Here is a 24,831-nt window from a genome sequence, read left to right as displayed (position 1 = left end):
AGAGCAATGATGTTTGAACATGATGATGTCAAAACAGATGGAGAATGAGCGATACTTTATGTTTAATCGGAATATTATATTACCTCGGTTATCCCACCAGTTGATTTCAATGAAGAATTCGATGAAAAATTCTCCACCTCTGCTTTGAAGTGTTTTTTTTTTTCCCCAACAACAATAGCAATGGAAAGGCACTACCTTGTGTTATTTTTAAACACAGGCACTTGAGAAGTCAAATATAAATGTAAAATAGTTGGTTAGGTGGGAGCATGCCTACAGATCAAAAGCAAACCAATCAAAATGCTTTGGTTGTAGGCACTGGCTTTGATGTTCTTCAAATGGGCATTCATTGCAGCTCAGGGCTAAGGAACATAATGGACAGTTCTCTCTCTTTCTCTGTCTCTCTCTCTCTCTCTCTCTCATAACCAACACTAGCATGTTTTGGAAATAAAGTTTGACCCTCAACATGCTGATTAGAATCCATCTCATATCTCTCTTAGTAAAAAAAAATTAAAATAGATACAATTACTGAAATAAGGATTAGAGGCAGGTCATACGATGACATAGTCGTGAAAATCAGTGATTTGCAATTATGTTTTAACATATGTAAGTGCATTAGCACTACTTTTAAAACAATGCTCATCATGTTTTTTCTAGAAATGAAATGAATCATGCCTTAGTTCCACAGAATTCCAAGGGTCTTGCGACTTCTCCTTGATCATATTTCTACCGTTGATCAGGACTGTCTGAGGAGGGAACACATAAACAGGTTGTCTTATGTATGAGTCAAAATGAAGAACCACGTTGTACGGATTTGGATATGTTACATCACCATCATAAAAGACCATTTTCTGAGCAGATCCCTTGAGTCACAAGCAGCCTGTTAGAGAAAGTAATTATCTGTGTGTTGTTGTAGCTTGTTAGTTGACAGTGTACTTCAGCTCAAGTGGCCGTTGTAATGATTTTTACCAAGTCTATATGAAATCCAGAGCAGCTTGCCATGCCTATCTTTCATGTTGGCTACATCATTAGCTGTGTTTGAGATGCAGAGCTCCAGTACGCTATTAGACACGATTCACTTTTCCCTAGTGGCTAAGCCTCATGTGCAATGTTGGGGAATGATGTCACTACTTTTTTGGCAATATTAGTGGCTTATCAACTTATCTCAGTAACCAAGTGGCCTATTATGTTATTCCGCTGCATTTTCAGCCATACTTATTTCTGTCATCAAGTAACACATTTATTCTAGATAGATAAAGAGTAGTAAAGATTTGTGTGTGTGTGTGTGTGTGCATGTGTGTGTGTGTGTGTGTGTGTTTTTAGACTACGAACATTTATGTCGATATCTGTGGTGTGACCAGGCATATAACTCAAACTGCGACAGCAGACCCCACAGGTAAAAATCGAACAACAGGTTCCTGAGGTCACAGAGCAAACTATTTATTATGTTCACCTGAAGAGCTATTTTGTCTGTAGACATTAATTCACTGAGCATTGTGTCTCAGCAGTTTGAGGCCTGTAAATTCCTTCCCAATAAGCTACATACACATATGAGCTTGATTTAAACATCAAGCCTGCTCTGATGATTTGTCCAACACTGTTATTTATGAACACTGCTATAAGCTACATTATATCTATATCTATATAACCCTCTTGAATTTGTTGCCAAAAAATTAGATAGACCACACGCAGACTAATAATTCTTAAATTTCAAGAATTATTAAATGTCAAACAATTTAAAAACAAATGAAATGGCAGGTGAAATAGCTTCAAAAAGCTAATAGCAGATTGTTGTAACAGCTAATAAATTTAATTAGTGAGTACATTTGACTAGTAGAGCCTACGAAGCTGTCTATATTCCTCAAAACAAAAACCCCTGTCATTAAATCCATTTTGCAGATGACATGAACTGATTGTTTGCAGTTTACTTGTGTATCTGAAAAGGGGTTTTCATGAGTATGCATAACAAGACAAGTAGTGTCACAAAACATTTAGATCTAATTTTAATCAATCTTTAACAATCCTTTAACACCCCTCCCTTGTACTCAGTGTATCCAGTAGGTAATCAGTATAATTCATAGACATGCCACATGCACAGTCAGGAGCCCAGCAGGTCTCCCTTTCCCATCAGGGAACGAACAGCTCAGATCATGTGGTCGTTTCTATAGAACTCCTAAACTATGTTCACATAAATGCAGTGAAGGGTGGCTTTTCAGTGTATCGTACACTAAATTGCCTGTGAGGCCGTAATTGCCTTTTGCAATTTGATAAATCCGGCAAAAACAAACAATATACCCACATGAAACAGCTGAAATGAGAGGAGGAGGTTTTAGGGAAGGCATTAACTGTCTCTAAGAAGAAAAAGGTCCGTTTTAAGAGATGCCAATATAAAGCATTCCTATGAAGATCCTGCTCTTGGCACAAAGAATATCATGTCAGATCTTTTAAGAGTATGAAAAAAAATGGTTTGATAATTTAGTGCTCATGACTATATGTTTTTTGATGAAGAACACGTGGACAATGGAGTCTTGAGGCAGACTTTCCACTGCTTGTGCTTACATACGAAAATCATTACAATTGATTTACCTACTCTCTAACTGTCTAAGGAAAAAAAAAACCCTGTAAAATGGTCCAGTGTATCTGAAATTTAATCGTAATGTGTCAGGTATTCCAAATTTATTCATTCGGGTAGTGAATTGTTCTATTCTACATTTTAAAAAATGGAAGAATAGATGTTAGATATTTTAACTTCCAAAATCCGTAATCATTTACTACATCAGACCAGACAAGCTCTTACGGGAGATAATGGAGTCTTCCTGTTTATGGTTAAATGTACATCTCTTCATCCAACAGCATAATTCAACTTCAGTCTTTTTCACTGTAAAAAAAGAAAAAAACAAAAAACAAAACTAAAGGACACACGTAAAGCACAGAAAAATGAGACATCCCACGTGCAAAAAGTAAGTACCTTAACCATGCTTTATTTTTTCAGGATGTGTTCATAAACAAATAAATACATAAATAGATCAATAAATAAATAGATGTAATCATCCATAATTTAATAGGCAGACTGCGTGAATAAAGTCCACGGTGAATCTTCTTCAGACAGGGTTGATGGTATTTACACTGGAGCTCTATTACAGTTCATGTCGAGTTTGGGGAAGAGAGGTCTGGGGTGGCAGTTAGGTGGCTGGCAGTGTTAGCATGATGTGAAGGTCTTCCAGAAGAAATTTTTACAGGGAGCTTTGCGGTCTCGCTGAGGCAGCTGTGATAACCTGTTGTAGACAGCTCTCTCCTCCAGACGGGACTCCAGGGGCTCCTCCAGGTCTGGGGGGGTCATGTCTCCAGCCAACACACTGTTGTCTGTTCCATCCAGCAAGCCTGAAATCAGCCTTAGAATCAGCTCTTTACGCTCCTTACTCAACTCCTGAGGAGAAAAGAGAAATTAGAATATTAGCAAGACTGGCTAGAGCACATAAAATGTTCCTACAGAATTCTGAGGAGCAGTACTCGTAACTGCAGACAAAATGTTTCAGGAAATAAACAAAATCATTCTAGAACTGTTTGGAAATTTAAAAAAAAATGTAAATCAAATTTCAGTATATTCCATGTCAGTTATTTTCAACTTCTTTTTTGTTTAATATAAGAAATTTCACAGAGCTACATTAAAGAGATTTAGGAAAATCACAGCATTTGTGACAAAAGCCACTAATCCTAAAATTTTATTTAAAAAAAAAAAGATTAAAACATACAAATCATGTTCAGAAGTATTACTTTTTCTTAATATTTCATTATGATACATAAAGATATAGATATGTATAATCTATAAATGCATAAAAAAGAAGTGAATAAGTATGTTAAGTGACTGGGAGTTACTCACCCTGGTGTGTGTGGGGCTTCTCTCCTCCACAGGAAGAACAGCTGCTGCTTGAACACTATAGAGCACCAGCATAAAAGACACCAAACTACTCACAAGCTGCATTCTGAGAGAGTGGTGGAAACGAGAGAAGAGAAGAACAAAAAGGAAGGAAAGAGAAATAGAGTTTGTAAAGTGAGAGCTGAGAGTTGGAAAGCGTAAGAGCTTGGAGAGAGAGTGAGAGAAACAGATAGACAGAGAGAGAGAGAGAGAGAGAGAGGAAGAGAAGGTGTGAAAGAATAAAGAGAGGTGGAAGCTGTTGCTTTTTCTTGCTGCTGGTAATATGATGGTAGAGTTTTAGTCTGGAGATCCAGGTGGCAGTCTCTTATATAGCACTGTTTCCTACACTCCTACTGACGCAGAGCTTGGTGGATGAGGGGAGGGGTGGTGTTTGGGGGCAGGGGGGGAGCAGGACTGTTAGGGACTAACTAAAGCATTGAGCAATTAACCCCTTCAAAAACCAGAGACTGGGTTTGTCTAATGTCAAAAATTGCCGTGCTATACCTACGTCATGAGTCTAAATACAGTCTTGACATCAGAAAGTCCAAGTCTCTGACAATAAATTATCTTATCAATATACATTTATATATACAGACAGCTTTCCATTATATTTCATATGTATATCCATATTTATCTGTATCTATTTATGTATCTCACCACATAACTGCATATCTCTATCTATCTATCTATCTATCTATCTATCTATCTATCTATCTATCTGTCTGTCTGTCTGTCTGTCTGTCTGTCTCTCTCTCCATATATATATATATATATATAGATAGATAGATAGATAGATAGATAGATAGATACACACACACAGCATATATAGTGTATATAGCGTGTGTGTGTGTGTGTGTATCGAAAGTTGTATTTCCTCACTGATATCAAGTTCAATATTTGCAATTAAATTTACAAGGCTCTCCACCCCAACCGGATCAAGTCAGTGTGTTGCTGAAACACCATCATATTTTAATGTGACTATTTACAAAGGGACACAGAAGTCAAAAAATATGATTAATCACAACATAAACTCTCAAAAACAAAATATCACCTTGTAGCCACATCAAATGCATTTCTGCCTTTCTGACAGCAGCCTGCTACAGCACCACAGATTGCTATTGAACTGTCTGACACCTTAGATCACTGAAAAAAAAAGAAAACTACAAGTTTGTGGGGATGAAATGGTCTATGAAATTCTCAAAGACGGTTACTGAAGATAAAAATGTTTGTAATGGCTAAAATCACGTCCAGTTGTGAATGTGTGCACAAAAGTAACAAAGGCATTAGCTGTGAGACAGAAAAGATAACAATGATGTTGTTCGTAAATTTATTTCTTTCCTGTTGAAGTTAGAAAAAGAAGACTTTTTTTTTGCTATATTCCATACAATGTTTAAATGAGCTGATAGGGTCAACATGATGAACAACAAGTCAAATGGCAGTGATTAAATACCTGCAGGCCAGGACTAGAGATGTTTTAAGAGGGTAAACACAGGGGTTCAAGGTTTGTAAAATGGGCCAATTCAGAGTTACTACGCACCTGTCACATACAAGAAACGTGGCGAAGCACATAGAACGGATTAAACCCTTTTTTGGCTTTGGTAACCACGAAACCTTTAAGTTGCAGTCGATGTAGCGAGACATGCCATCGCTGAATATTTGTGTATTTAACGTCTGAAGTGAAAGAGAAAGTAAATTAAGGTGATTTGTTGTGCTGATTTGTGCTGAAAAGCCAATTAACACTGTATCGATTAGAGTGACGTGGAATAATATGCTTGAATGATTTAGCGTGTGACCTGCCTGGTCACGCAGACAGTTTCTCACTTTGCCCATCTCCCAGTCTCCCACGCAGTAGGCTTTAACTGATGGATGCTTCTGTGGCTATCCTCACAACACACTGAACTCAGCGGACTAGAGTCTCAAATGGTTGAGGTTTTAGAACATTTTTCACAGCAGATGTGGCCAGACTTCACTGCCTACAGCTCTGTTGAGATTAATGGGCTGCTGGAGTGAACAGACCCTCCAGCAAAATCGTGATACAGTGCGTTTGAAGAATTCATGGTAATCGACCTCAGCAGCACATATATACTGGGAACACCAAAACGAACTTCAAACACCATTGGCGTCAGCTTTACACTCCATCGAGTTTCACGGTTGTGTCCGTTTAAAGTTCTGATGGCTTCATATTTGCTCTCTCAGCTACATTTCTAACATCTTCGAGCAATAAATAACTTACAAGACACATCACCGGGTTTACAAAACCCAGCATTTTATAATCGAAGACGAAAATTCTTCCTGAGCCGATGACGCCAAAAGCCTTTTGTAAGAAATAAACCTATTATAGAGTATATCTGACGTTTTAACAGAGTTAACAGCTATCAAAGTCCACCATAACACACAAATAATAGTTTGACATCGGGTCAAAATGGAAAAGGAGAATGTTATTCCCTCTGAGGCCCGTTGCTCTGATTCAGTGTCGATTCAGTGAGTTTTTTTAAAGGGATGCACATGGTGATGATGTTAGTCTGAGAAACCTCTGATACGTATCAGAGGCTTCTCAGACTAACATCATCACCATGTTTTCGTGACATAACGGGTAAGCTTCCAAGAGTTTTGACCTTAAGAAACACATGCTGTAGCTCATCGTGTCCAAGGGAAATAGTCTAAAGTAGAATAGAGAAAGGGTTGTTAAATTTAGTGGCGAGAGACTTTTTGAAATCCAGTCTTCATCCACTCTACACAATATAGTGGCTCAAGAGGATCAAAACAATAACTTTAAAAGTATGTTGAGAAATATTTAAACATGAGAGAATTGCGTATTCATTTCCTGAAAACTAGATTGCCAAAACGAGGTGGGAAATCTAGGGCAATCCCACTTTTATATTTGCATACTTAAATCTGGCAGGCCGTCACAGATTATGTGCATGGTGAGGTTCGTTTTAAGGAATTGCATGCCACCTTGTGGTGATAATTATTCGGTGCAAGTACGACTTCTTCCAAGCACAATTTCAATGCTATGTTTTCATTGGTGTCCTTTGCTAGAAAAAAGATAAATCAGAGAAATCTACACAGAAGATACAAAATAAAGGTCAGTCTACCACATTAAAATAGATATTACTTAGAAAACCTCCTTTTGTGTGTCCTAGAAGGTGTACACAAACTCAGAGATCTTTGAACTGAGCAGATTGTGTTTTTATTCAAAAACAGTTACTGTACCTCATACTGAACATTTGACAGGTCAGAGAGAATGAGCACAAATCTATAGACATGTCTACAGACAAACAAGAGGTAAGAAAACACAAACATGTAGCTGATAATACAGACCCATGGAGTAACAGAATATCCAAATGTACACTTTGAGGAAAAAGTGCAGTTCTCTTAAGAACAAGGCCCAGGTGAACCAATTTCAATGGATATTCAGTATAAACTTAATTTGAGAGTGATTTTGTTGTTAAAAAAATGACCCAGTTCTCCTACCTAACACTGTCAATCATCAAGGCCAAAACATTCAGTCTACTGTACTGACACAGGCCAAACTATACTCTCCATAGAATCACAATCCTCTAGTGCTAACATGTAACACTGTCTCACTCATGAAGTATTTTCTTCAACAAACTTACACCAGTCATACAACACCACACAATGTAGCAAACAGTTTCAGGTAATCTTTTACAAAACTCTTCATTTTGTACAAACCAGCCACCAAAGTTCATCTCCCGATCATATGGCCCCTAGAATCCAAAGAATGTTTTCAATACCTCTAGAGAATTTTACACGCACACGCACACAAATTCGTAAGAAAAAAAAGGGTACCAGAATTTCATCGTTTTGCTGACTTTTGGCCAAAAGTCTCCAGAACTGTATGAATTTTAGTTCATTTTTAGCAGTAAGCATGCTAAAAGAAATAATGTTTTATTGGGTACATTTGTTTACAGAGCATTTAAGATTAGGCAAAAAGTAAATCTATATCAAGTAAAACTAGTAAAAGGCATAAATTTACCACTTGTTTATAAATGACAAAAAAAAAACGACAACCAATGATTAGCCACTTGTTAGCATCAGCCATGTCTTCAGTATTTTAATACATTATTTACTGCTGACCTGAGTTTTTTTCTCTGCAGATTTCCAATCACACAGAGAAAACACTTGGATACACAAGTACCATAAAATGCTTTTGAACTGACATATTTTTCAATTGTCAGCAAGGTTTATTAGTTGTTTTCCTTATTTCATTATGTAAATGGGGTTACTCTGTTAGCCATAAACAACACTTCAGGGTGGAATGTGTCATTTCATTGTCTATCATACACAATTAGACTAAAATTTCAATCAACAGAGCAAATAATGACCGTTGCACAGGCAAACATTTACCTTGTCTTAGAACAGCAAGTACAACAATATCACCATATTCAGAATTAAACAACTTCGTGATTGGGAACCACTCTATCAACACTGATTTTTTTTGTTGTTGTTGTTTCTCCATGTAATTGAGAGTGGAACCTAGGCAACACAGAGACCTTACCAAAACAAAACAAAAAAAACAAAGAGAAAAACATAATTGGTAAGACTGGAAGGAAGCACTGGAGGGGTTAACTACTGACGGCAAAGGACAGAGAGTATTTTCCCTCCTCGTTTAGCAGACTTTCAGCAGACGCTCCTCAGGAGGGTCGGGGGCGAGAGAGACAGAGACGGGGAGAGAGGGAACTGTTGTTTTCAGAGGTACTGTTGCTGTGGTGAGGGTCTTGTTTTACTGTCGCCAAAAGCCTCAAAGGACAACAGGGCAGGGATGGTCTCCATCTATGCCTCATTTAGTACCTACAACAATCACGTCAGAACAAATGAATATGAAATGAGACTATCACAAGCAGTGTTACATAATCAAACCAAACAAAAATCCTGTGTCTACTTGTTAATTGGTTTGTTTGTGCATTTGTTTATTTTAAGAGTGATGCAGAGCCTCACCTTTCTGGCAAATTCTGGGAGGATGAATGCTGCTCTGTGGATTTCTGGGTTGTAGTATTTCAGTTCCATACTCTCAACCTCCTCTCTTTTCAGTTCTCTCACGGGCTCTCGGAAATTTATTTTCTGTAGCACCCAGTAAGACATGAAAACAACAACAACAAGACTCCGTCAGAGTTGTTTTTTTAAACAACTGAAGAAGTGAATGACTTGGAAAGTTTAAAAAAAAAAGAAAGAAAGAAAGAAAGAAAGAAAGAAAAAGGAAAAAAAAAGAAAAGAATAGAATAGAAAACTCACAGGATTTTTACTGCAGAGCATGAAACCGATTTGGCCACTTGGGTATGTTGGAATGGTGCAGTAGGCGTAGTCTACCACAGGGAAGAGCGTTTTACAGAAAGTTCTCATTTCTTTAATCAGCTCCAAATGAAGCCACTGGCACTCTCCTACAGAAACCAAAGACAAGTCGCAATTCAGAAGTGTGGAATGCCCCATCACAGCTAATATTACATTTCTCTACAGAACTGCGAGATGAAAATAATGCTAATTAATTTATATCTTCTCAGTTAGTGAGCAGCCTCTGGAATGTATTAAGTTAAGCAATGACTTTCAGTTACCCTGGCAACACAGAATCCCACCCTCACGCAAAGCCGTCTTCATGAGTTTGTAATACGATTCTTTAAACAAGCTTTCGGCAGGTCCTAGGACAGCAAGGGCAGAAGAGCAGAGTTATTTTAATGACACAATATTTTAACATCTTGCCAGTCAAGTATGCATTTTCCACAAAGATATCAGGATACAATCAAGACCACTTTTCATTTTATCCAAGACACAGAAAGTGCTAAACAAAAGAAACTGTTAAAAAATCTATCTTAACATTGTTTAGAAATTCATCTTACGATTGTTTGGAAATCTTACAATTGCTCTCTTACCAACTGGATCTGAGGAGTCTGTTATGATGATGTCAAAGGCATCCTGATTCTGTTTCATGAATTCAAAGCCATCTCCCACATGCAAACTGAGTTTGGGACTGAAGAATCCTTTAGCCATTCCAGGAAGATACTTCTTAGAGACGTTGATTACATCCTGACAAAAACCAAATAAACAAACACCACACTCTGGCCATTCGTATCCCATAATTTCTGATCTGGTCGTATAAACAAAAGTCCAATTACCTTGCGCATACACATTTATCAGTATACCAAACTCTGAAGCAGTTTTAGTGCCTTCATGTCTTGCTACAGTCTGATTACAGTTACAACATATGTGCCTCAAATCAAACGCATATGGCTGTAACCTCAGTGGCTGTTAGAACGATACCTCATCAATCTCACACTGAACCACAGACTCCACCAGTGGATGCTTCACCACTTCTCTGAGCACTCCACCATCTCCTCCACCAATGATCAGGACCTGAGAGAGGCACAGTAATAATGAACTGTGTCTTAAAATCACATATCTTTTGTTGCTACAGCACAGATGTTTAATACGCAGTGAAAAAAAAGTTACATTATATGATACTTGACACATGAACCAACAACTGCTTTTTTTCCCCTCCAACAACTGCAGTCTGCAGCCAATGTCAGATAAAACATTTCCCTCTCCAGTAACAACATGGGAGTAGTAGTGTGGATTCTTTTGTGTGAGTGTGTGTGTGAAACAGGTTGGTGCATGTCTTGTCAAGAATCCGTTCACAACATAGGGGAAAAACACAATGAACTATGAAGCCAAAAGTAAAGTACCTTCTTGGGGCATGGATGGCAGCACAGAGGTAGATTGGCAATCATTTCTTGATAGGAAAACTCATCTCGTTCAGTGCACTGGATTACTCCGTCCAGAATCAAGACATTGCCATACGTCTTACTGCAGGGAATGGACCACAATCAGCAACGGTTAGCACTTTTCCTAAGTAATTCACAATAAAACATTAACAGAGGGTCTCATTGGTAAGAACAGAAGCCTTTGGAGGGGGGACTGCCGCAGTACGCATTTGACTTTTGAACCTCAAATAGCAACCTTAGAGGGAGCCTCACAAGCACTGGTACTCGCGTGTCAACATGTGCAGAAATGTCAGCTGTGCGAGTGCACGCTGCAATGGTCTTATGCAGTCAATGAAGCAAACTAGCCCCGTATTTTAGCCTTACTTTTGTTGAGCTAAAAACTAGCCAGATTCAACAAACGCGGTTAATAATTGTAGCAGACAGCTGTAATAATTCACCATAAAGCAGATACTCGTTGCTACAATCTAGATTTCATGAATCTGCGGAAAGTTGTTAGCTAATAAGATGACAGATTAGCCCAAGAACAAGGAGTAGACAAGATGTTAAAGCTAGCAAGTTAGCCAGATGCAAACTACAGTGAACTGACAGGCAAAGAAACCTCATTGTTGGGTTACTTGCTAACAAGTTAGCCACGTCTTCTGCTAAACTAACCATGTAAGACGTAAACCAAATGACCTGATAACTACGTTAGCAGAATAAAAATAAAATGACTTATCGTTACCTTTTAAAGACCATAACATCCTGGAATTTTGATTTTTTATGATACAGAACCTCCTCCACTTGGAGACTCATTGCTTGTCCCGGCCATAGTGTGCATGTCTCAGTGAACCAACCGTCCTTTATGTTATCCATAGTTAATGCTTCTTTAAAATTGGTCAGTATTGATCAAACGGGCTCCCTATCAGGTCAAGCACTGATATTTAACCAGAAACTGGCAAAGCGCTCTTCACTACCAATTGACACGTTGGGCGTTCTCTTATATACAACCTAACCATACGACAGACGATACAGCCAATTAGAGAGTTTTGACATCATGCTTTGATTTAGAAACGGCCAATGATCGTCTGACAGTAAACTCACCATTCAAGTTTGACTGATTTGCTCAGAGCCCACGTGAAGATTGGAGTCGGTTGAAATGTTATAGATCTAGTTTAATAGGTAGCAAAGAATGTGATGGAAATCTTACCTTTCATAGGTTTCTGTGAAATATATTACCTCTTTATGAATAAGCAGGCGATTAAGGTGAGTTTATAGTTAATGGCTTCTTAAAAAAAGAGAAAGAAAGAAAAGAAAAAAGCACCGCTAAGTAAGGGAAATTGTCCTTGTTACAACGCTGAAATGACTTAAACTGTTTTTCTTTGTATCTTTCTTTCTCTTCTTTTCTTTTCCTTTTCCCCTGTGGCTCTGTGTTTTGGTGGAAAATTAGCACTCTGTATATAAAAAGATGATTAACATTAAAAGTATGCGAGCTTACAGCTGGCAACGTCAATTTGTTGGTATGGAGAAGTCTTGCCAATATGTTAATGAGAAAACCGTACTCCTTATCATTCTCATCTATCCCGACACCTGACCTGGAATGTCGCTGCAATCATTCAGGACATGGAGTTAATCACATTTTGTTCCCGTCAACAGGAGAGAGAACCTAAAGTGTAACTTGTCACAGAAACAAGTTTTGAACTGAATTATAGCTACGAACGTGCAACAACAGGTTTTCGTAAGTTTGGATAGGCCAGAGATGTTAACTGAGTTATACAATGAAATGCGTTAAACGACGTGTTCAGGAGAATTATCATTTTAAAAAAGACTTTTAGAAGAGAACAACTCTCCCTCCTCCAGATTATCCTTGCTAAAAAAAAACATACTGTTTTCGTTAGATCTTTGCCGATTAAATAACGGTGTTAAGTAATCTCGTTGCACACCTGAACAAAGGACTCGCCAGGCGTACGTGAAGTTCGGAAAACCTTTTAATAATCTTTCGCACAGCAACACACTGTTTTCAAACTAACCTCGCTCCCTCGCCCTCTCTACTCTCGCGCGTCTTTTTTCAACACGACCAGTCTAGAGCGCCCCCATCTTCCTAGAGATGTCACAGGTGCCTGTCTGAGCCTTGCTCAAATACATATATCAAAAAGAACAAAAGTTACATCAAAATCTTATGCAATAAACTTACGTTCACAAACACACAAATAGCAAAGAAATAATAAAGGGGGGGTGTCCCTTTTAATGTGCTTATTCCTATGAGCCCCAAACTATAAAGGTATTCCTTATACATTTACTTGTTGCCTGTATTTCAGTATTCTCTGTTAAATTGTTATTATCAAGGTGTATATATAGATTGCAGTATACAAAGGTGTGTGTGTTCTCGGCCTGTGTGGACGTGGTGGAAGTAAACTGTTAAAACATAAATTACATGCAGTGATGTATTCACTATAATTCCAGGTTCCACCAATTGAAATTAGTTTAATCCATTTAAATACCTACTGTAACATTTCACACACCACGTGAGTTCATGTGAACTCAATAACCCAGTTGTCTCCAGCTAAAACCAGTACAGACCATCTGAGACCAGTTCAACCAATACAGACCATTTGAGACCAGCAGTTTTGATCAGTTGTTTTTCAACTGGAACCAGACCAATACATTCCAGAAATTTCTATTGGTTTTTCTACTGGGCATTTCAGTAGAAACCAGTTATTAAAGCAGTTGAATGTGTTTCAGTTTCCCTATAAAAACCAATAGGAACCAGTTAAAATTGCTATTGGTTTTTAAATGGTTTTCTACTGGTGTTCTGCTGGATATCTACTGGTTATCTACTGGATTTCTACTGGGATTTTCTACTGGATTTCAACTGGAATTTCCACTTTCCACTTTATAAACACATGTGCACTCATCCAACTAATATAAGACACTGACATTTATCACAAAGGTACTTTGGCAGTGGGTTAATATTATTATATATTATAGTACGTTTTGCTCATAACGCTAAAAATAACAGCCGGATTGCTTAAATTGGTAAGTTCTACAGAAATGCAACCATACTATTACAGTAAATCTATATACCTGTATTTCATAAGCACAGCTATATTTGTGAGAGCAAGCCTGAGGCAGACAAAGCTATCACTGAAGAATGGATACAAGATGTTTGATTATCAAATGCCAAGATAAAAAAACATCACCTGACACATGTAGCATGAGTTATTCTAATGCAGTGCAGACCAAAAGAATAGTACAATGAGCACTGAAGTGTATTCCAAACTCAGTAACAGATGATAATACTTGACTGTACCTTTATATAGTATAACTTTATATAGTATAACCATGTGTTTGCTCCAGGTCTTCACCCACATCTTAAGCTAATGTGGGAGGATGTCTGCTCCTGCCTTATATCAGCAGACTGACAAAACAGTGGCTCATATGGTGGTTTTAATAAAGTATTTATACAGTCATGTGTCCCACCCAACAAGTTCTGGATGACCTTATGGAATCCGGTAGAGCTTTTCTACACTGACAAGTTTTTTCATGAAAAACATTTTGTAATATTACCTATGTCAATGGAGAGTTTGAATGTAAATACGGGTATTGTTTCATTTGGGTGATAAAATCACTTTTCCGTTAAAGCATTCAACTCAAATATCCTTTCAACCTGGGCCTTTCAAACTTTCAAGCTTTTCCCATGTTTCAGGATGGTAATTGAACAATTCCCAAACACAGAAACCACACAATACATTATTCATAATGCACAATGAACTGAATATATTATTAACTGAACAGTTGCCAACGTATACAATAGAACAAATAAAAACAATAATTGCAACATCACAACCTACAATCTCGATTTTCAAATGAAATCAGTAACGATTTTACTTTTATCTGTTTGTAAATAACCTCTCAAGGCCCCTCTGTCAAATGAGGGTGAGTTAATCATTAGGGTTTGGGTTGGGGTAATGATACTAGGACAGGTCAAAGGTCGGCACTTTACTAATGACACAGTCACTTCACTGAAGAAATTAAAAAAGAAACTTGCATTAGAACGGGTCTCTGGACTAAGTATTTCACATTGTTCATTTTGTACAATGCAGCATTGAACTGAAGAATGAAAGATAAACCTCAAGATACAGCCCAGTGGGGGAGTCTGCTTTGGTATACAGCTCCTCCTTTGGTGAAATGACAATGCCCTGGACATTCTAAACTGACTGATCCTTAATGTACGTGGCGACCTACAAAGTCTGGATTTGAAAAGATATTTAACAGCAGTGGAGTGGTCTGTAAATGTAAATATTTCATTTCTCACTTTTTGAATTTTTTGATTTTGGCAAAGCTATCAACAGGGTGTTTTAATATTTTAAACAGATTAAAAACAAATTAATTTCTTTGTTCACAAACAATGAAAAATGATACAAGAGTGTGGCTTGCTGATCAGAGTAGTCATGTAAACTACACCATACACACAATTAGAGCGTCAGTTTCCTCTACAACGAAGACAAGTGCAGGCCTATAGCTACAGCACAAAAAGAAAAAAAAAAAAACAACATTATAAAGAAAAGGACAGTTTTGGGGTTATTTCAATCAATTCTTGTTAATAAAAAGTGAAATTATGGGATGTTTTAACATATTCTCAGTCTTGTCCTTATTCCTTTCCCAGTCCTGTTCTGTCCTATCCATAACGCCAGTGCTACTGCTGTTTTCTTGCCTCCTGATGGAATGTCCATAGATCTGACGGTCTTTCCAGGTGCCACACAGTTAAAGTTTATTCCATCTAAATATGGACCCTCTGGGTTTTGTGGGCCAGGGAAAGCCTAGGTACAAAAAGAACAGTCTTACAAACCAGTCTGTAAACACACTGGAGGCACACGTACACTAAAAGGATGACGCAACTTACTGAAATATACAGCTTCTTAACGCTCTCTGGTTTTCTTGTCTTTTACTGCACTGACATGGTGCTTCGATATCAATACAAAATTATACAGTACCTGAGTGTTGCTGCTGGTGCATGAGAAGGCTTTGTAGATTTCATAAGTAATTGTGTCAATAGACTCAAATCAGGATTTGAAATGGTGAAACTTTTCCCTTGTGATCTGCTCAAAGGCTCGCCTGAATTTCTCGGCTGGCTTTTGGACCGCCACTCCTGTTGGTCACAAAACAGGACAATCTAATGCAGCCATTATCAACACCATATCCAACGAAGTGTGGTAAACAGGAATAATTTTAGTCCATAATAGAATTTTGTTCTGCCAGCTCACCTTCACTGGTCTCTTGGAATTAAATGCTAACACTCCCTCAGTTTCCTCAGGCCATCATGTTAAGTACACTGATGTTGTACAGGATCTTCTGCCGTTCATTCTGTCGCCACTGTAGAACGTCCATCTCTCCCAAGATCTCAGCTCCTAACACTGTATCTTACGGTGCAGAGGAAGAGACACTAGATGTCAAATCAGAGTTTTATAGATGATGTGCTCTCAAGGCGTATAATTCCGATAGACAAGTGTTATTTGCATTCATTATAACTGTGAGAGAATCTGTATCTGTGTGTTCACTCCTTGTTTATATCTGAAACTTTGCACTTTTTAAATGGTACCTCTCCCTGGCTGATGTCATCCATTGCGCCTGCCTGGAGAGACAGTCGAATGTCCTGCATCTTGCAGGCCTGCAGCAGGTTGTGTCTGTCACTGTTGCTTTCTGTTCCAGCTTTATCTCAGTGCGTGTCATCTCCTTCTGCAGCCGGGTTAGCTCCCTGTGACTGTGATACCGCCAGTGACATGAGCTGTTGCATTCACTGCAACACCATTTTCAGTGAACACTGGTATTTTGAGTTTTGTGTGGGTTGTAATGTAACCTAGCCCCAGTAAAGCTCATAAATGTTTCTGTAATTTAAGACACAGCTTATCAAATTTTAATTATGGTATAGTGAGTGAAGTATCAGTAAAGACTTTTATAGATGATGTTCTCTTCATGCACTTAATGCTGATAGCCATGTAGTATTCGCATTTATGATAGAAAGGATGGATATGAAATATTGACTGTAATTATGGTGTGAGAGAATGAGGGGGGAAGTGAAACGTTCACTATAGATTTTGTATGTTGCACTTGTTACCACCACCCAGTTTCCTGTGAATTTCCTTTATCGGGTTGTTTTTATCACTTACCTCCTCTTTCTTTGAAAGGTGCTGGTTCTTCAGGTCCTGCTACCAAACCATGGTTTCATCAGTAATTCTCATGTGTCCATGTTCCTCCTGATGTAGAGTAACAGAGAGATGGAGGAGAGAAATCAGTTACAACAGATAGACAAAGGAAGAAAGTCATACAACATTGAAACAACTTAGATAGTGACTAATTAACTTATTACTGAAGTGTGGAGTGTGACTTCATTCTGGAGTATCCATGAGTAAGACAATTCATTCCAACTCTCCAACTCAACCTTCATTGAAGTCTACATTACAAAACATGAAAGCTGTGATAGGCAGAGATGAAAGCATTAACACATTTATGTCAATAGGCCAAGTACTACACAAAAACATGTGTATGAATCTCGGTTTTTGTATGAAACTGGTTTTCCCAGTTAAGGCCCTGTCTAAGGCAGCACAGGGTTGTATAAAGGCAGTCCACATGTGACGAACGTCCGACTTATAGACAACTCGTACTTATGAACGGACTGCCATAAAGCCTATATTGAAAAATTTGAGATAAATACAGTGGTTCGTGATAACGAACGCACGCACTACTTTGTGATGCTCATGAAAACACTGCGCGGCTTCAGCGGTTTGTCAGCTTGAGGAAGGAGAACACGGTCCGCCATTTTAAGTCGGATCACATTGCCATTAACACTCTGTATGTACCTGTTCTGACTTATCTACAAATTCTACTTAAAGACAGACTTAGAGAACAGATCTCGTTTGTAACCCGGGAACTACCTGTATCCTGAATCTGGGATTCATAGTTAAACACAAACTGTAACATATTTGCTAACTTTGGCCTGTAGACTGGGGGAATACAACTGGTACTCTAATGTTCTGGTGAGTCAGTCAGGGTTGCTCTCGTTTGTACTGTTTGATGGTCATCAATGAGGGTCATGTAACTGTTTAGTTGCTGGTGGACTTAAGCAAGTAGTATTCTCCTTCAAGCAAGTCACATCACTCTATGAACTGTCGCTCTTAGGATGGAAAAATGCAATAATAACTTTCACACACATCATAAGAAGAAGTGTGCGTTAGCCTCACACCTCTAATGAACTGACTGTTGTGTTGTTCAGAGGCTTATTTGTATATGGAGAATTCGCTATTCCAAAATATGGAAAAAAGAAAAATGATCAGCAGTCAGATTAACAGAGCTCTGAAGCAATGTTGATCTAAACAAAGTTTTGATGCCGCTGAAAGATACAGGCCTGAATCCCTGTCTGAGGTCTTTATATACCAGGTTTTCTCCTCTCCTAATGGATGCAGACATCTCATTTTCCATCTTTTTTTCTCATTAAATTCGCAAATATTATGCACTCCAATCTCCTTGTAAATCTCGCAAAACACCTCGTCTTCCACAGGGATTACAGTTAACCGTAATTTTGGAGATAGAATAGTAACGCTTGACAGTAAGACCAATGCTGTTACATTCCATGTCTTCCAATCCATGGTTAGCCAGCTCACTCTCCAGCTTTGTCCTCTCCTACATATAAAACCTGTGCATGTGTTTTGTATAAACAGATTTTTTAATACCACCCATTTTAGCAGGTCACCCTGGCAGGTATGATAGTCAGTGTTAGTGTTTGAACTCACCTGATTGAGCTCCATGTTGATTTCAGTAGTTTTCTTCTTGGCCGGTTCCACTTCCTCTCTTAACTCATACTTATTCCACTTCTGCTTGTCCAGAGATTGCTTGGACTGCAGAAAGAAATAACAGAAAAACTTGAGACTTTGCAGAAGGCTGTTGGGCTTAGGTACTAATACCAACTCAGCATGATGTGGAAGCTGACTGTTCCAGCTAGTAGCAATGTAGTCCTCTATTATTTCTATGTGTTTTGGTTTTCCCCTGTCTCTCTTACTGTCTGTTAGATCGTAGCTTGCATTTCAAGATGTTAAAACATAAATTTTTGTACTAAAGCCTGAAGCTCTTTATAGCCTCCAAATGTCTCCCTCTCTATCTTTGTCTCTACTTTCTTCCTCTTCTCCAAGTCAAGACAGTCCTCTTCAGCCTTTTGGTCACAGCTGAGTTTTTCCAACTCCTGTGGCAATGCGGCTGCCTAATTACTGGCCTCCTCTTTAAGCCAGTGGTACTGCTTCACCTGTTTTGGAGGAGGAAGGCTGACTGAAGAAATAGCATCAAATCACATCAATAAAGGGACTGAATAGAGGAGACGGTGGGTTTCATGGGCAGCTATTAAAACCAGGTTTTTTACTTGCCAAATAGAAGGACTTTGTGTAAAACGCCTTCCGGTGTTATTAAACCCCATCCCTAGGACCTTCCTACCTCCATATGGCTTGAGAAGGAGTTAGTGAGAGACAAAGGCAAAAGGTAAACCATCTGATTCAGTTTAGCTCCTCTCCTTTCCTATTTCTCCTGCTCGGCCTCTAGACGCCCTGTGGCTGTGTTCTTCTAGGGGTGGGTAAATTAATTGTGTTTCTTCCTCTGCTTGCGCCATGTTCTTTTTTCTATGCTCATACTCCTGAGCCACCTCACCAGAGCAGGAAATCTCCTAAAACAGACCCGACCACTCCTCAGGGCTCCTCAGGGCTGTGGACTCCACTGCACCCTGAGAATGTCACATAGATTAACTCTCAGTGCTTCCTGACTACAAGACACAGACCTCCCAGGTTGAGAAAGAGCTGAGAGTCCAGTTTTTCTATGGTATAGACATTTGTCATATTTTAATTTCTTTCATTTAACCTTTAATCTGTTCACATGACTGCAATATTGAGATAAAACTGTACTTAGAAAACTAGAAAATTCCTGGTCTTGATAAGAATAGCAAATTTCTAATGTTTCTCACTCTACTCAGAGAGACCTTGCTGTTGATTCAGTGTTCTGAGGAAGAGCCAAAAACAAACAGAGGGTATGGGTCACTTAGCCAAAGACACCTAGCCAAAAAAAACAACACTCATTCTGAAAGGAAATGGGTTAAACAGATCAGGATGTGGAGGGCAGATTGCCGAGGACAAAATTATATTGTACTAATCATATCCTGTGTAAAAGTACATTCGTCTTCATTGTCTCTGTGGTACACCATGCTCACACGGGCATGGTCTGCAGCCAGCTTTCCCACCCTGTGTGTTAGGTCATTGAGGGTTTCCTACAGGCTGTCGTCTTCCATATTCATTTTGCTTCGTATTTTGTTTAATATTGCATCACAGCTTGCATTACAACCCGCCTGTCTATTGTATTCTTAATTGTTTTGTTGTTGTTTAGCTATTTCAATTTAATTAATAAATTATATCTGTGAGAAGAAAAAAGTTACTTTGTTATTTGTTAATAATAACATTATTATTGTTGTAGTTGTTGTTGACATGCTAAGTAAATAAGGACATAAGAAATGCATGCAGCTTTGTATCGAAATGGAAGTGCAGCTCATCGAATCAGATTGTCAGAGGGGGTGGGTCAGGATGCAAGGATGCATTTTCGTGCTTTACAGTCACTGTGTTTATTTCCTTGGCACTGAAACTAAAGAGTGCTATTATGAAAGAGCCGGTACTGATCGATAAGATTGTCTAGTGAACGACGAGCGCTCTAATGTATAATAGAATATTATCTGCATCTGTAAACCACCCACTGTGCATTAGCACTATGCTCATCATCACTTGCTCTGTCTTACCTGATCAGTTAGATCCACTTATTGCCTTGAATTTGTGAAAAGGGCCGATAATTTGGCGACATTTGTGAGACTTGAAATCTTCGATTTCCATTAGCTTCTCGTACCCCGTAGTGACACTGATTATCCAGTGTTGTATTCTTCAGATAACGATTTCACCGTCCTGTCTATCTGCTGTGCCTTGAATATTTGTCTCCAGGTGGGTTCTAATTCTCCCCCTGACAGTCCATGTTGATCCTATATTTTGTTTCCTTTTAGTCTACACATCTCGCACGCCTTTGGAGTGGTCTTTATGTGTGCACGCACGCCCCCGTGCGGAGGAGTGAACCAAACGTGTGTCTTGTTCAATATAAGTAAGGCTGTAACTGCACCATTATAATTTTATGTTAAGAGAATTGTCGATTTTAAGTATTGAAGTAGCGTTTGGCTTCTCGTAATACATAATTTAAAGCATTCAATGTAAGACCATCTTTATTTAAAGGGGAATGTCCTTGAACTCAAACCCTTGCACAGTTACTATGGCGACAAGGCGCTCCAAACTAAAAGTCACAAACTAGAGCCAGTGTCATACAGTAGAATGTTTGGAGGTCTACTACATTTGGATCTACAAAGGTAATCTGATACTTTTTCTAATACAAGCTTTTGTCGACAGTTGATCTATGTTTTATGAACACCTTTGCACAATTATTTTGAAGCTATTTTTAAGCATTCTCTGTCAGTCTGTTATCCGGGTTGGGGTGTTATGTTGGCAAAGTAGGCCTTTTTCGAATAAATTGGACTTATAAAGTGTTTTTGGTATTTAGAGAAATATTAACAAGATCTAGAATGTTTCGAGCTGAACCACCAGAGAAGGACATTGTAGCCAAGGCTGTTGAACGCCGGCGGGCTGCAGAGGCAGCGCGACGGGTCCGTATATTCAATACTAAAAACCGGGTGATGGGTTTGGACCTACCGGCAATCGAGAATCAAGTGACCGAGAAACGTGAACGAGAAAAGATGGAGAAACAACGAGACAGGGCTTATGGTAAAAGACAAAATGCTTCCCAATAATTGGCTCGTGACAACAAAAAATTGGTTGTAAATTTTTGTGGATGTATTTTTGAATGATTCTTTCCCTAACCAGAGCTTTTGGGCGCGACAATTGACGAAGTACTGAGGAAACGGCAAACAGAGGAGGAGGAAAGGAGGACAGAGTTGTCTAGAGATCTTGTCCACTTTTGGGCTACTGAACAACGTGCGGAAGATTCTCGGGATGCTGACCTTACTTTTAACCACCAGGGGGCCGTCAAGCTCTCTCACCCTAAATCAGAGATGGGACCTGCCTGCATGCAAGTATTTGCGGTATGGTCTACATCAAAATAATCTCTTATCAAGGGAAATACTGGCATCAATCTCGGAAGTGCAGAAATTCGTGCCAAAAACTTTAATGCATTATGCGCACTGGCCTCATTTACTGATTATACCAATCTTCTGATTGAGCACTTTTAATTAATTGAATATAAAGAGTCGTCACATATATTTACTCAAAGGTCTGCTCTCTCTCTCTCTCTCTCTCTCTCTCTCTCTCGTCTGGGTTCAGGGAGAAGGAATTGGGGAGAGGGAGAAAAAGAGAGCTCAAATGGAGGAGAACGAAAGAGTCCTGAGAGCGCAAAGAGATGAGAGAGAACAACGGCAACAAAAGCAAAAACTCAGGGGTATAAACAAATTGAAGCAAAAAGACCTGATGAAGATTTACAATAGAGACACAGAGACACATGTCCATAGTTCAGATGTGATGGTGTGAGCATCTTTTTATGAAGCAGTGTTGACCTTGTTGCAATGATTATGTTAGATGCTTGATGCTGTTATAGTGTTACTGAAAGTATAAACAGAAATGAAGCTATGCTTTTCATGTGAACTGGTGGGTGTTGCGTGAATGAATTGCTCTGTGTGTGTGTATGTATGAATGTCTGTGTGTGTGTGTTTGAGTGTGTGTGTGTGTGTGTGTGTCCTCTGTAAGATCAATAGTGTGATGTTTGGTATGTGGGTGTGGGTTTACCGACAGAGCTTCTAACGGATATGGAGATGGTTCAGCTGGACCAGCGAGCAGTGCATCTGGATGCTCTGGAGAGCGAGTGTAAAAGAGCTGCTTGCATTGCTCTCAGCAGTTACAACCAAGCTCAGGTAGAATACCACATATTATGCCTGCATATCCATTCGTCTGGCACAATTTTGTTTGCCCTTCTTTAACAGTGTTTCCCCTACAGAGCTTATTAAACACACTAAATTATTTCAGAATGGTTGCTCAGCAACACCCACTATCACCCATGACCTGTTTTGGGATTTTGTTTGTTTGTTTTTGTTTTGAAGGTTTGAAGGTTTTTGACATCATACATTGTGCATGACTGATCTAGACAAATGTGCCCCAGAGAGTGTTCCAGTTCCAGTTCCAGTGTTTTTTTCCCACTTCAGGTTGTGGTTTAGCTGATGAGTGACAGTGTACATGAAGAGCGTGACATTGTGGTTTACGGGAATATCCATAGATCCCCTGGGTTGCATTAATCTCAGTCCCCTGAGGTGGAAGGTCACCGCAGACCTCTGACCTTTTCCTGGCCTACCCTGCAGGCTGAGGAGCGAACGGAGAGACTGAGACAGGAGAAGATGAAGAAAGAGGGAGAGGAGCTGATGGAGGTCAAGCACATGGTGACTTCTGACCTGTTGACAGAATGCCTGGAAGCGGCAGAAAGACAGGGTGTGGGGACGGCAGACAGAACCCCGGGAATTCTGTGCGATCGCTGGAAAGGCATGAGAGCTGAGCAACTGAGCGCCATCCACAGGCAGCAAGAGGAACAGCGATCTGAGAAAGAGGTGCTGAAAGCATCCAGACATTCCACCCAAAGGGATAAACCATCCCATCTTGAATTTTTCTGTGGCTGCACTGAAAACATGTAATGAATTGGATGAGCCACTCTCTTATGTCCTCTGCCTTTTATAGTGCTCTGTTCGTGCCAATAACCTTCTGTCTCCCTTTTCATTTTCTTCAGAGACAGAGACAGATTGAGAGGCAGACCGAGTTAGCCTGGGATGTGGAGCTGATGAGACAGGCCAGAGCACAGGAGGAAGAGGAGAAGAGACTGAGGGAACTGGAGAGAGAGAGGAGGATTCAGCTGGACAATGTCAACCAACAACTGGCTACAGAGCAGCGTGCATAGTAAGTGGACCCAGCTGTAGTGTAACCCTGGAGAACAAGATAAGCTGAAAACGAGTGAGTACAAAGGCTCCAAGACAGCAATGACAATCCTGTGCCACAGTGTGTTCACAATACATTTACTTTCTTTTCTGTCTTTTTTGGGGTTTTTTACATTGCTGAAATATATCAGCCGGTACCCAGTGTCTCTTTGGTTTTCTCTGTTCATGTTTGTTTATGTAATGAACACAAAACTAATCAGATGTTGTCTTCATGATTAGACTGCTCTTATGTGTTTCTCTCTGTCTCTTTAACAGTCAGCAGTATCTGAACAAGAATGTTTACACCAACCGTCCCAGCGCTCGCTTCTTCTCCCAGTTCGGTAGCAGCACTCGCTAACCACATCCCACTCAGATCTCTCCTCTCCTCTCCTCTCCTGCCCACACAAAGAGCAATCTAATAAAGTTCAGATCCTTTGCATTTCAAAGCTTTGCCTCTCTAATGATTTCATGCTTAAACTGTGTCTTTAAGAAGTGGAACAAGAGTGTGTGGATGCTTTGGGATTGTGCATGTTATTTTTCACTTAAATCTTTTTTTTTTTTTTGTATTCTCAATCACATGATTATGCCTCCTTTCTCTGAAGTGCTTTTGACATTGGTGATAATTATGCAACATTGTCTGAGCAACACACAAATTGACAGCTGTTTTATTTGAGATTGTTCTAAAGATTTATTTATTGGACATATTGACTTACAGTTGCTGATGCATGAATCTGATACAGTAGCAGTGGTCAGAATGATATCAGATTTACACCGTTCAGTCTGGCCGCCCATACATATACACATACCCATCACTCCACTCAGTTTCATAGCACAACCAACACAATTCTTTTCACAAACATCCTGCCAGCCCAATGGTCAGAAATACCCCCACCCCCACCCCCAACTCATTCACACTGTAGCATTTCAAAATCATTTCAAATGTGATCCATTGTAGATTTTTCTTGTTTGTTTTCACACTCAATTATTCTTTTCCAATCTTAATTTGATTTTAGGAAATATTGGAGAAGTTTGAACAATATCAAATGAATTTCATGAAACACAACACAACAGAAAAGGCAGTAAATATCTGAATATCTTTAACCTGATTTCTCCTCTATCCTCCGTTTGTCTTTACACTGACAAAACACACGTTTAGCAGCAGACTGGCAGAATATTGGAATATTTTC

General features: G+C 39.2%; 4 protein-coding genes across 4 annotated transcripts; 1 reads left to right on the top strand and 3 right to left on the bottom strand.

The window, feature by feature from the left end:
• Positions 1–3,196: 3,196 nt before the first annotated feature.
• Positions 3,197–3,979, bottom strand: sst6.1 (somatostatin family member 6.1). The gene is made up of 2 exons (XM_030769946.1): positions 3,878–3,979; positions 3,197–3,424 (listed from the first exon to the last, which is right to left on the bottom strand). Exons 1-2 carry the CDS (start codon positions 3,977–3,979, stop codon positions 3,197–3,199), a joined length of 330 nt encoding a protein of 109 aa, XP_030625806.1.
• Positions 3,980–7,806: 3,827 nt separating this feature from the next.
• srm (spermidine synthase) lies at positions 7,807–11,581 on the bottom strand. The gene is made up of 8 exons (XM_030768642.1): positions 11,369–11,581; positions 10,609–10,729; positions 10,187–10,279; positions 9,799–9,952; positions 9,484–9,567; positions 9,167–9,312; positions 8,873–8,995; positions 7,807–8,725 (listed from the first exon to the last, which is right to left on the bottom strand). The coding sequence occupies exons 1-8, from the start codon at positions 11,497–11,499 to the stop codon at positions 8,708–8,710; spliced, it is 870 nt and encodes a 289-aa protein (XP_030624502.1). The 5' UTR covers positions 11,500–11,581; the 3' UTR covers positions 7,807–8,707.
• A 4,352-nt stretch (positions 11,582–15,933) lies between these two features.
• LOC115806837 (structural maintenance of chromosomes protein 1A) lies at positions 15,934–19,107 on the bottom strand. The gene is given in 6 exon segments (XM_075353548.1): positions 15,934–16,102; positions 16,182–16,318; positions 16,321–16,378; positions 16,732–16,877; positions 18,411–18,515; positions 19,102–19,107. Coding segments are annotated over 6 exon segments (621 nt in total).
• A 2,097-nt stretch (positions 19,108–21,204) lies between these two features.
• Positions 21,205–24,029, top strand: ribc1 (RIB43A domain with coiled-coils 1). The gene is made up of 7 exons (XM_030769697.1): positions 21,205–21,461; positions 21,561–21,778; positions 22,017–22,131; positions 22,482–22,600; positions 23,042–23,284; positions 23,461–23,627; positions 23,921–24,029. The coding sequence occupies exons 1-7, from the start codon at positions 21,263–21,265 to the stop codon at positions 24,000–24,002; spliced, it is 1,143 nt and encodes a 380-aa protein (XP_030625557.1). The 5' UTR covers positions 21,205–21,262; the 3' UTR covers positions 24,003–24,029.
• The last annotated feature ends 802 nt before the right edge of the window (positions 24,030–24,831 follow it).

This window comes from Chanos chanos, chromosome 3 (genome assembly GCF_902362185.1).
Source record: "Chanos chanos chromosome 3, fChaCha1.1, whole genome shotgun sequence".
Lineage (NCBI taxonomy): Eukaryota > Metazoa > Chordata > Actinopteri > Gonorynchiformes > Chanidae > Chanos > Chanos chanos.
Note: the sequence above shows the minus strand (reverse complement) of the source record. Positions and strands in the feature narration are given on the sequence as shown.

Excerpts from the sequence above, each read along its gene's own strand:
- srm (XM_030768642.1), bottom strand. The coding sequence starts at position 11,499 with ATGGATAACATAAAGGACGGTTGGTTCACTGAGACATGCACACTATGG. Across the intron at positions 10,730-11,368 it reads GATGTTATGGTCTTTAAAAG|TAAGACGTATGGCAATGTCT; the intron begins GTAACGATAAGT and ends CATTCCCTGCAG. Across the intron at positions 10,280-10,608 it reads GCCATCCATGCCCCAAGAAG|GTCCTGATCATTGGTGGAGG; the intron begins GTACTTTACTTT and ends TGCCTCTCTCAG.
- ribc1 (XM_030769697.1), top strand. The coding sequence starts at position 21,263 with ATGTTTCGAGCTGAACCACCAGAGAAGGACATTGTAGCCAAGGCTGTT. Across the intron at positions 21,462-21,560 it reads ACAACGAGACAGGGCTTATG|AGCTTTTGGGCGCGACAATT; the intron begins GTAAAAGACAAA and ends TTCCCTAACCAG. Across the intron at positions 22,132-22,481 it reads ACAAAAGCAAAAACTCAGGG|AGCTTCTAACGGATATGGAG; the intron begins GTATAAACAAAT and ends GTTTACCGACAG.
- sst6.1 (XM_030769946.1), bottom strand. The coding sequence starts at position 3,979 with ATGCAGCTTGTGAGTAGTTTGGTGTCTTTTATGCTGGTGCTCTATAGT. Across the intron at positions 3,425-3,877 it reads GAAGCCCCACACACACCAGG|GAGTTGAGTAAGGAGCGTAA; the intron begins GTGAGTAACTCC and ends TTTTCTCCTCAG.